The following is a 12,657-nucleotide window of genomic DNA, read 5'->3' as shown; positions in this document are numbered from 1 at the left end:
CCAATGCTCTGATCCACTTGTTAGAGAGAGAACTAGAGAGAGAGAAAGAGGAGAGAGAAGAATGCATAAGACAGAAAGAGAGTGACAAGGAGAGAGAAAGAATAAAATTGGAGAGATAAAGACAAGAAAGTAAGAGAAGCCATGGAAGCTGTGAGCAAGATGGGAGAGAAGGACACTAATTGTATTAATGTGTCAAAAGATGTGAAAATTTACATGTCCTCTCATTTTATACCAATGTCAGTGTGACATGGCATAATATCAATATTTTTTTTTTACACTAAATCCTTATTCCCACCTTCTTACATAACAACTATGAGTGCATCAAATACAAGTGTGAGAAATAATACAATGTGCATAGATGTAAGCCTGGCTCTAACAAAAAATAATACAATAATAATAATAATAATGACATGCCCATGGAGTAATACAAGTGTCCAAAAATAATATAATGAAGCTCCAAAAAAAAAAATCCTCCAAAGAATAAATCTAGCACTTCATCGAATATAAGTGTGAGAAATAATACAATGTGCATGGGTGTATAATAATGACAAGCCCACATAGTAATACAAAGTGTCCAAAAATAATACAATGAAGCTCCAAAAATAAAATCCCCCAAATAATATATCTAGCACTTCAACACTTTGACTTTGCTTTGCCCTTCTTTGACTTTGCCTTCCACCTTTCTTGTTAATGCCGCATAATGGCATGGATTTAACCATGGGTAAGTCCATGTTGTCAATCTAGATTGTTTCGTAATCATGGACAATGGGTTATAAACACTTTCGATCTAGCACTATTGATTAACTGAAGTGTTCTATTATTAAGGGAATGCATTCTATGGGTGTACATAACACCCACCAATGTGACACCCACCCACCCACCCACCCACCCACACACACACACACACACGCACGCACACACAATTTCCCATTTAGTGTATTGATGGAAAAACTCCAGATGAAATAAAATTGCTTGTTTACTGTATACATATGTGGGGCAAAAATTGTTAGAAAAACCAACAACGAATTGCTTAGGTGTTCTCAATGCAATGACTCCTAGATTTGTTGGTGGTCCTCACCAATGGTGGACTTCCATCCATCCCAAAATCAAATTGGCTATTGCACAGTAACTAGACCTTGTTACCCTTTTCTTTGAATTACTACTGGGTGAACTAGTTGACAACAAATTGGATGATATTGTTGAGACTTGTGAAGCATTTTTAAAGGCAAAGTTATGTGATCCCAAACAATGCAAAGATTATCTCATCTATATGACAAATATTTTATATAAAGAAATAGGCGCTCATGATGCAAGTATGAAAGAACATTTGGTATGTTCCTTTCGAGAGCAAATTCCTATATGAGAGATCTTTTATATAAAGAAATAGGTGCTCTAAAAGTATGAAAGAACATTTGGTATGTTCCTTCCCAAAGCCAAATCCTTTCTTTTGCAAGGGAAAAATGCAATAAGAAAAAAGATATTTTAATGATAGTGTGGGCCAAGTAAGCCAAACCATCAAATAGATAATTAAGGAAGTTTGCATTTAGCAAAAGTTGATATCCTTGTAGCAAAAGTTTCCCAGTGAGATATGCAAGCATGATCGCAACAATTATAAAGAGTTTGGCTATGAAAAATGTGGTTGCTCTCCCTAGAATCCTTCTAGATCTTCTTCTAGGTGGTGGAGATTCAACTCCTCCTGTTGACATCGACACAATCCAAATTCATATAGATCCTCACGACATTCTTCTCATCGATCTTTCCAAGATCAGTCTTACAAAAAGCATAACTCTTATGGAAAAAAATATAGACAATACGACATGTATGCATGACAACCTTCCCAAAAAAAGTCTTTAAAATGTTATATTTGTGGCAGTACCAGTCATTTAGCCACTAAGTGTCCCCAAAAAGGAAAAGACCAGCCTAAAAAGGAGGATAAATTCATTGTTGCTAATCTACACTACTATCTATTGATGAAGAAACTTTCCCAACATCTTCTAAAGAATCTTTCACATATGATTCATATGATATAACATCTGACTCAGATGACGAATCCTATTTGTGGTCTGTAGAAGAAAATGACTCTGAAGAGTATATGTCAATTCAAATATATTCAGGTAGCTCTAACTCAATCTCTCTAACTCAATCACAATCTCTGAAATAGATTCCACAGATGCTCATAGCTATTGGAATGATTCGTGTGATGTTACAACTCGATGTCAATACAAGAAAACTCGAGTGTTGTGTCCCCCCAAGACAAGAACCCTAGACTAAAGTCTAGCAAATTAGGGTAGCTACCATCCAAAGACTAACAGATACAAATCCAATAGCATAATTGCTCGCTCCTATCACATAGGAATGAGGTCAGAACAAGGGTAATCTTTATCCCTTAGGAGGTCATGGCAACTATCACCAAGGCAAGAAAGACCCAAGAAGGGTGAATGCTAAGCGCTCAAAGATGGGAACTCCACCTTAGCAGATGTCCCGAGATGATACTAAAGATGATGAAGATGAAGAATGCTTGACATACCTTCAGACCCTTAATGCACATGCAACCCCTCCTTCTTTTTCATCAAAAGATAACAAAAAATATTTTTCCTCCACTTCTTACTCCAAGAAATCACACAAAGGAAAAAGCAAACAAGAATCCTCAGATGAAGAATCCTCCAAAGTACACTCCTCATCTGATGAGTCAAAAACTACTTCTTCCAAGCAGAAAGAGAAGATTAAAGCAGAATTATTCTCAAATCCTCATGACTTTCCTAGACATGGTACATTGAGTACAGATATGCTAAAAAAGGCTAATAGCTTTATACCACACAAGTTGGAACAAATCTACAACCCTCGTACACTCCAACAATTTGTGGATGAGATAACCAAGACTACTACAGAAACCTCTGGTGAAATGAATGAGATGATTATAGCTTTTTAGAATATGCAGATGGAGTTACATACTGTATGCAAATGCTTCAAAAGAACTATTAGATCTCACAAATAGATTGCACAAACTACTATTGATTGATATTTTTCGAGAACCGTCAGCCTATACCTTCTTCTCCAATACAAGAACCTTCCCCCAAACCAATTAACCAAACTCGTGTTTCCTCTTCTTAGCACAAACTAAATATTTTGGAAGGAGGAGGACCAATTCCTACAATCTGTATGAAACTTCATTCCTTTGGTAACTTTACATTGTTTTTGGATCCATTGCTTAACACATGTTCTAGCTTTACTATAGCTCCTTATGAGCTATATTGCACCAAAATGCACACAAACTAGTGGTCCTATCATTGTTGAACTCTCCAATAATAAAAGAATAACCCTCTCTAAAACTGTCAAAGCCTTTTTATATATGTGGCCAATTAGTCTCCCTATTGAGATTCAACTCATGCGCCAACTGCTCTATGATCTCTTGATAGGAATAGCCTTTCTCCAACATCTCACTCCCTATACCTTTTGGAATGATCATGTAGTATTTTCTTATCAAGGACAAAAATCACATATTCCATACTGGAGAAAGTTGGGCGTAGTATTTACTCAATCTCTCAAGTACATCTTCTAGAAAAGATGCAACATACTGGACAATGGCTACAACAAGAATTGTAGAAACACCACAAAGCCATCAAACAAATGGAAGATAAGCTCAAAGCTTATATGCATGATGACCCCCTGATGTTCTAGGGAAAAAGACAAAAATATGCCATTGCCTTGCCTCTTAAAGGCAATGTTGTTTCTAGCAAAGTTGTCCATAAGGGTATGAAGGAAGAATACCTAGCTCTATGCAAGACAGAATTTGCTGAGCTCTTACAAAAAAAACTCATTGAACCTACAACTTTTGCTTGGTCTTGCCAAGCCTTTTATGTGAACAAACATTATGAGCAAAAGAGTGATAGAAAGAGGTTGGTGATCAATTATAAACCTCTCAATAAGTATCTTATTGGGCATGGACATTCTATGCCTCTGAAAGATACTTTGATTAAAAGGATCATAAAAGCAAAATCTTTAGCAAGTTTGACTTGAAATCATGATTCTAGCAACTACCCATTAAAACTTAAGATAGACATAAACCTACCTTTTGTGTTCCCCAAGGGCATTACTAATGGACTGTCCTACCTTTCCGCATAAAGACTGCTCCAACATACTTCCAAGGATGGATAGACTCGATTTTCTTTGAATTTCCTTTTTGTTTGGTTTAGATTGATGATATTTTGGTATTCTCATGGACCATCCAAGAACATCTCAACCATCTTACACAGTTCATGCTAGTAGTTGAAGAAGCAGGGATGGTTTTATCCCCAGCAAAGTCCATTATGTTTGTTACATAGGTTGATTTCTTGGGATTAAGGCTCCATCATGGAATGGTGGAATTGCAAGATCATGTTTTAAAAACCATCTTATATTTCCTAGCTGAATTACCAAATGTAAAAATATTGCAGCAACTCTTAGGGTGCTTAAATTGGATCAACTCATCCACTCTTAATCTAGCCTTATATACCCAAGACCTTTATCCTTTGATACGGAAAAATAATTTTCATAGGAAGCCTTTCCATACGATTGCTCTACAACAAATAAAGGCCCTTGTACAAAATCTTCCACCATTACATCTCCCTATCGGATATCCCTTGGTCATTTACGTTGATACCTCTGATGTCGAAATGGGGTGATGTTCTCTATGAAGATACTTCTCAACCATCTCAATCACACTCATCATCACAACCTAAAGTCCCATTAAAATTGATTCACTCTAGATTTGCTGCTATGCTTCAGGCATATTTTTTGCAACACAAAAAAATTACCCCTCTTAGCAAAGGGATTTTCATGGCATCATCAAAGCTATTAAAGCTTTTCTAATCTTTGTTGAATTTGTCCCTTTCACAATTCAGATAGATTTACAACATGTGCGGGGTTACCTTACCAAAAAAGCCCCTCCAAAATTGAGGAATAAAATATTACTTTGGTGGTCTTTATTCTTTGATGGGCTAGACATCAATTTCGAACATGTATCGGGAAAAGTAAATGTCCTTGCTGACCTTTTATCCCACACTCATAATGCTAAACCACAACAGACACTTTTACTCTAGCCACTACCACAATATATTTTACTGTAGCCATTACTCAAATGCTCTGACATCTATAATGTACTATATTCCTCCTCCACTTGATAGTAGATTGCTAACTCTATCGGCACTTCGGACTCTTTGTAACTCTATAAATACCTCTTGTAACTCACAATAAGGGAGGCAATCCAAGCAATACAACTTCATTCTGTATCTTGTGACTTGTCTTTGCATTTCTGCTTTCAAGTGTTCGTCCACCAAGCTTCTCTAGCTCTTTCTTCCCTGAGTTGTGTGCTGTGTGTCTTCAACATAGAAGGTCAAAGCTTTAAACTTATATATATAGCCTTGACTCCATTATGTGGCACCACTATGTGCCCTGACCAATGTTGCCACCACATGATGTTAGTACGAGGCTCCCTCATTGCTCTAGCACTAATGCTTCTCTCAATTGCATAAAACTCTTCCACAAACATTGAGCATTGTCATTGGCGTTGGTGCTGTGGGTATCTTGCCATCTCTGTGAGCATGAGCTTTTTGGCACAGAGACGAGCTTTTTGGTTGCTGGTCTTATTCTGTTTGTGTTATAGGTGGTTTGGGAGTGAATGGAATAGCGTTGAAACACTGTAAGCCTTCCTGGTACAAAAGCGTTAGGAAGGCTACAAGAGGAAAGTTCTTACTTAATACTAGGGGATTAGTTTGTATTAGTCGAAGTAGCGCGGGTAACCAGAGGAATCCATGAAAGGCGAGACGAAGCAAGAAATGTAAATAACATACTCTTCTGTGGGGGATTTCTGCGTGCTTGGATGGATCTGATTTTTTAATTAAGGAAACAGAGCAATACCAGGAGGCTGATGGAATTCGCCTGTCAAAAAGCATTACAGGCTCTTTGGTGAATCAATGATAATGGCTCCAGAAGAATGGGAAGGAGGTAAGGATAATTTGCCTGTCACGCTCTCTGGTGTTTCTTGTCTTCCTGTTGCTGCAATCGGAGCCATCATGATGCATTGAGAATCGCCAGTAATGGCTATCAGTCACTCTGCTATTAGATTCTTTGGTTATCTGGTGAAACAAGCTTCAGAAAAGTGGCATGGGGAAAAGGCAGCTGGATACGGTTTGAAGGCTCTAAGTCCCTACTGTAATTGCAGTATACAATCTGGATGGCCGCATGTGGACTGCTTGTGCCACATTGAGAATCGCCAGTAATGGCTGTTATTCATTCTGCTACCAGGTTCTTTGGTAATCTGGTGAGACGAGCTTCAAAGAACCGGCATGAGGAAAAGGCAGCTGGCTATGTTTTGAAGGCTATAAAGCCCTACTCTAATTGCAGTATACAATCCGGATGGCCACATGTTGAGAAGTTGTGCCGCATGCTTGCGAGCAGTTCATGGGGACAGGACACAGAACAAGCACTTGCAGAAATGTCAGACATCATACGGCCATTCCACATAACCAAAGTGCTGGCTTTCCAAAAGAATGCTGAATTGGCCCTGAAATTTTTCAAATGGGCTGAGCACCAGCCAGGATTCAGGCATGAAGCAGAAGCATATGATGCTTTGGTTTTGGTCTTGGCACGTGCAAAGCATTTTGATGCTTTTCCTGAAATTCTAGTGAGCATGAAGAATGATGGCTGTCATTTGAGCCGTAGTACATTTACTCTTTTGATCCAAGCATTTTGCAATGAGAAGATGTTGGAAAAAGCAGTGGAAGCATTATGTCTCATGAACGGTCTTGGGGTGAAGCCAGAGCTACTGGCTTATGCTACCTTAATAGGTGCACTTGCTGAGGGGCGTCGCTTGGATGAAGCTATCAATTGCTTTAAGGAAATGCAAAGTGCAGGTTACAAGGTTCAACTAGGTGTATCTAAGAAGTTACTGAGCTTTTTAGCCAAAGAAAGTAGGTTTCATGACATTTTTTGGTTGCTGGATGAGCTAAAATATAATAATGTCTCTCTTGACAAAATTATTTATAATATCTGCATATGTGGTTTTGGGAAAGCCGGTAGAATGGAGTTAGCATGGAAGTTTTTTGACAAAATGCATCAAGAGGGTCTTACTCCGGATGCTTTAACACTTACAAGTTTGATAGAATTCTCTTGCGAGGCAAAGCAAACTGAGTGTGCACTAAAATTTCTCAAGGACATGGAAGAAAAGGGTTATGTCTTCTCTGAGGCTGCATACAATGCCTTGATTTTAGGTTTTGGCAATGAGAAATTGCCAAATGAGGCCACCTTGGTCTTTGATTGCATGTACAAGATGGGTAAAGTTGCAGGGATTCAACCATACAACACGCTGTTGATTGCTCTAAAAATGAATGACAAAGTGGTGGAGATTTGCGATCTTTTCAAGAAAATCAGACATGAAGGAGTTAAGCCAAACTTTTTCACATACAGTGTACTCAAAGAGGTATTTGAAAAAGCTGGTTTGGAAGAAGAGTTGATTGAAGTGCAAAAAGGCATGTTGAGAGAGGGCTACAATTGTAGCTTAGTCACATACAATATTGTAATAACTGATCTTTGCAGGAGGGGACAGATTGATGAAGCTTTACAATTTTATGAGGGCTTGAAATCGAAAGGCTGTTCTCCAGACGACTATACGTATAGCGGTATTATTTGGGGACTATGCAAGGCCCAAAGGGTTGATTATGCTTTCAAGCTGTTTCAGGAGGTATACATTGGAGATAAAATTCCTAATGCTGTAGTGTGTAGTTCTCTCCTGGATGCACTTCACAAAGCAGGGAGACTAGATGAGGCTGAGATGTTTTTTGAGGATATGATTGGGAAAGGCATCCAGTTGGATGTGGTGGTTTTCAACACTATGATAAATTGCCTAGGAAAAATGGGTAAGCTTAGTGGAGCATATGACCTTTTCAAGTCAATGCAGGAGAAAGGTTTTCAACCCGACAAGGTCACTTACACGTCTTTAATTGTCTCATTAAATAAAGTAGGGAGAGTCAGTGAAGCCTTTGAAGTTTTCAATTCCATGAGGATGACCGACTGTGAACCTGACACTGTAGTTTACAATACAGTGATAAATGGCCTTTGCAAAGCAGGCAAAATTGACCAAGGCTTCAAGATAATGGAAATGATGCGGCAAAAGGGTCATAGTCCAAGTGTTGTGACTTACAGTACCTTGGTTGATGGGCTGGGCAAGAGAGGCAGAGCAGATGATGCTTTGCTGCTTATGATGCAGATGAAAACTGAGGGCCTGAACCCAAATGTTGTTGTTTATGGCAGCTTGGTTAATAGCTTTGGCAAGGTGGGGCGAATAGATGAAGTTTATACACTTCTTGAGGACATGGTGATGAGAGATTGTACTATAAATGTTATTGTATTCAATGGTCTTCTCAAAGCACTTGGTAAACAGTGCAAATTTGATGACTCTTTGAAGGTATTCCAACAAATGCAAACTAAGAGCTGCACTCCGAACCTAGTTACCTATAAAATTCTTGTTGAGTCATTAACAAGGGCTGGTAATTATGACAGCGTGTCATCATTAATAGATGAGATGATCACAAAAGGCCATTCTCCATCTGATGCATATGATCTTGTCACAGAAGGAATGAAAAAAGGCTTTGCGCCAGATGTAAATCTGTGCAATAAACTCATTGAAAAACTGGTAGAGATGGGTGACTTGAATGATGCACACAATCTCTTCAATGAAATGATTTCAAATTCTTTACATCCCAGTGTCTCCAACAGCATTATGGATACTCTTCTTAAAATAAGCAAGCCAGTTCCAACTTCAAAAACATTTAATCCAGGGTGAAAGCTGTTAACACAATGATCAATGGAGTACAAGTGAGCACTGTACCTCAGACGGGTGATTTAGTGCTTATGAAGGCATGTTTGAGGTATCTTGGGGATGTTGATGTGGTGGCATTCTGCCACCATTGCCGGCATCTGGCAATGTGCTTGGACTGGCTGACTGCTGGTTAGTTGTCACTCAGATAGCCAGGGCATTGTCTTTTATTTGCTACTGTTGTCTATGGCTAGTATTGAGCGTTACTTTGGTGTTAGAGCCGAAGGACAGGAATTTATTTTTCATGTTAATATGGCTTTGCCCAACATACAGAAGGTGATGAGGCAGATAGAACCAGCTCAGCAACAGAAGCAGCCCTGCATGCCAAGATTGATGCCATCCCTTCAGAAACTCTCCTGCAATAAAGTATGGTGTTCCTGCAAGCGTTGAACAACATCTCGACCCCTGTTTGTCCCACTGGATATCAATCTCCATGGTTAGGCATCTTTTGCAGTCTCTGGCACGTCAATTCCCTCAACTCCAGCAGGTGATTTCAGAGGCAAAATGGGTGCCAATTCAAGTCTTCCTCTTTGATTGGGCTCTCAATGCACAGATGTATGAGCTTGCATTTGCTGATTATGACCTTGATTCCATCAGCTACAGCTGCTTCCTTGGCAGTTGTCTACCTCAGCTCAGCTTGTGTTTGCTGATTATGGCCCTGATTCCTTGGCAGTTGTGTACCTCAACTGAGCTTGCGCTTGCTGACTATGGCCCTGATTCCAACAGCTACAGCTGCGTTTTGATTCTCAGAAGGATGTCCTGTTGATCTTCTGCCTCTACAGCTCCCTCCACAAAATTTATTGCATTTCATAGTATCTTTTAGCAATCTGTCAAGCACCTCAAAAATATAACTATGTATTGTGGGAGCCTCATTGTATATAATCAAGTTTTGTTTGCCTCAACAACTCAGCAAGGTCACTTAGAACAGGAATTTTCTTGTTGGCCGACTAGCCAAATCCAAGGGAATCTTGAACTTGGAGTAGATTGCGTGTCCATTTGAAAGAGCAGTGCTACAAGTCCTAATAATGTTATAGCCAATTCAATAAAATGAACACTGCAATTTCGCAAGCAAACACTGAGTATAGAAAAGGCTTCCTAAACACTCAAGGCCTATCCAAGAAGAATATTTCACCTTTACTTGCATAAACAACATTCACAATTGTATGAAATGCATGCTATTGACCATTGTTTAACATTGATTCTTGTTCTATCATGTTATAATCATACTCTTTTTGTGTAAGCGTACATTTGTGCTTCAAAAAAGTCAAATAATTTGCAACCATGCTAATGTAGGAGCTCTTGAAGATGCAATAGAGCTTCATTAGTCGCTTGATCTTTAGGATCTGGTGAGAAACATCCACTTATTCATGCTGCAACCTATACAACAAACCTTTATGAGGGGCACATAAATCTTATCCTCAAGCATTCCATACTAAATGGACTCATAGAAACCAAAATCAAAGCAACAAACTTTGCAATTGCACCATCTTGATATATCAATGAGATTTGCAACCACATTTTGCATCTCCCCTCGTATGAACTAGTATTGTTTTTTTTTTTTGGGTTGGGGGGAATGGGGGAAGGGCAAGAAGCGAGCTTTTCGAGCGAGCATTTAAGTGAGCTTTTCTAGGCAACTTTCATTTCTTGTTTCACATATTCCACTTATTCCTTCTATTCTCTTGTGCACATATCAAGCATCACTACCGCCCCTACTGCCACCACCATCTTTACCACCACCACTACCCCCACCACCCCCACCACCACTGCCACTGTCATTACCAGCTCCACCTCTTTCACCACTACCGTCCCCTCCCATGTTTCTTCCCCCATGTCTCTCTCTCTCTCTCTCTCTCTCTCTCTCTCTTTCTCTCTCGGTAACTTTTCACTTCTCCCTCTCGTACACTCACCTTCTCTCTCGCTTGCTCTCTCTCCTTGTGTCGCTCACAAATACATACACACCCACTCTCTCTATCCCTCTTTCCTTTCCCTCTCTCTCTCTCTCACTCTCACTCACACACACATACTCTCTCTCTCTCTCTCTCTCTGTTGTCTCTTTTCCCTCGTTTTCTCTCTCTCAAATATAGAAACTAATGAATATTAGATCAGAGAGCACTAGACCAAATAAGTAACTCCTCTCTTTCTATCCCCTCACACACACACACACACACACACACACACACACACTCTCTCTCTCTCTCTCTCTCTCTCTCTCTCTCTCTCTCTCTTGTGCACTCACAAAGACACACACACACACACACACACACACTCTCTCTCTCTCTCTCTCTCTCTCTCACAAATAACAACCTCTCTCTCCCCTTTTCTCTCTCTTATACACACTCTAAATTAGCAACTTCTTTCTATCTCCCCCCTCTTAATTTTGCAAGGGTCATCCATCCATTTTTCACAACCCTCTTATTACTACAAGGGTCAAGGGTTTGCATGAGGTAAATTACCTTAAACACTTTTAGTTGTTAATATCAAGATGAAAAGAATATCACATTATTATTCTACATGTATATATACATTTATGTGCCTCTCACTTTATGTGCATGATTTGATATTATATCTTGATATATCACTTCCGTTGTGCACACATAGGCAAAACTACATTGCACATGTTTTCACTACTTTCAATAGAGCATTATTGTGTGGACTTACTACAAGAGGATATGGTATCAAATAGTTTGTTACACTCATTGCAGTAACGTGAGATATCTATTGTTTTTCACTTTGTTCGAATAGTTAATATCGAGACAATAATATTACCTCATTGTTACTCAATCCACTGTGCACACATGCATGCATGTTTCTATACTCTACCCTTCCCTAGATATTTTGCACATGCTTTGTTTACACATCTTGTAGTATTGCAATTGAGCAAATGACTATATAGAATCTCCTTCACTTGCACATTCCTCTCTCTTTCTCCTCTTCTCTCTCATCCTCATTTTATTGCGCTTGTAAATAAAAAGAATCTAATAATTCTAAAAGTATATATTTATCATGCACATTAAATATCAATCGAGTTCCATTGTCGGGGGGTGGAATTGGTGATCCCTAACAAAGTCCAGGATTGAACCACGGAAGCACGCTAGCTTGGTAGGGAAGCATATGCTCCAGAAGGATTGTGTCCATGGGGTTTCCCTCAAATGGGGTTGGGCATATAAAGGTGTTGGGTGGGTTTATCTGCATCTTCTCCATGCTATCATCCACAAATAGTGTTGCTGGGCTGAAGTGCGGCCAATCAATGTCGTCAAAACATTTCATGAAAATGGACTTTGTGTAACTCTTTCTAGAAGAAGATGTTGTGGGAGTTGCTCTGCACTTTCCTTGTCCATATTGGAATACAAAGGTTGGTGCTTGCTTTGACGACTTCACACATTCACTTCTAACCAATTGGAGCACCTCACTTAAGTTGTCTTCCTTCATGAAGCTCCAGATGGCAATGTCAAATAATGTAGATATTTTCTTCAAAAACTTGGCGAGCCCTGGCCGCAAAATCACCCAATACTTGCCCACTTCTAGAGGCTTCACTAGTAACGATCCTTTTTGCTTTGTCTGCCTATGTAGAAGCACCCCATTCATATCGAACACGATTAATTTTCAGGTTGTGGGAGGTAGCTGTACATGCATACATGGAAGGGTGAGAACCTATGTATTGGTATGATGAAAAAGAACACTACATTACAATCAGATATTGTACAAGTTTATGTAAAAATGTTACATTTTCTCTTAGATATTTTCCATCTTCGACGAAGCAATACAAACATGCAATTAGTCTATTGAAATTTAGCGCTACCGATGCA

At 39.3% G+C, this 12,657-nt stretch overlaps 1 protein-coding gene across 1 annotated transcript; it reads left to right on the top strand.

The window, feature by feature from the left end:
* Positions 1-5,250: 5,250 nt before the first annotated feature.
* LOC148011638 (uncharacterized) lies at positions 5,251-9,960 on the top strand. Its single transcript, XM_087670271.1, has one exon. The coding sequence runs from the start codon at positions 6,257-6,259 to the stop codon at positions 8,816-8,818; it is 2,562 nt and encodes an 853-aa protein (XP_087526397.1). The 5' UTR covers positions 5,251-6,256; the 3' UTR covers positions 8,819-9,960.
* The last annotated feature ends 2,697 nt before the right edge of the window (positions 9,961-12,657 follow it).

This window comes from Lygodium microphyllum, chromosome 28 (assembly GCF_053477565.2).
Source record: "Lygodium microphyllum isolate KBCC chromosome 28, Lygodium_microphyllum_v1.1.10, whole genome shotgun sequence".
In the NCBI taxonomy this organism is placed as follows: Eukaryota; Viridiplantae; Streptophyta; class Polypodiopsida; order Schizaeales; family Lygodiaceae; genus Lygodium; species Lygodium microphyllum.
This window is presented reverse-complemented; position numbering and strand designations above follow the sequence as displayed.

Bases quoted from the DNA above. Each gene is read 5' to 3' on its own strand.
- LOC148011638 (XM_087670271.1), top strand. From the start codon at position 6,257: ATGGCTGTTATTCATTCTGCTACCAGGTTCTTTGGTAATCTGGTGAGA.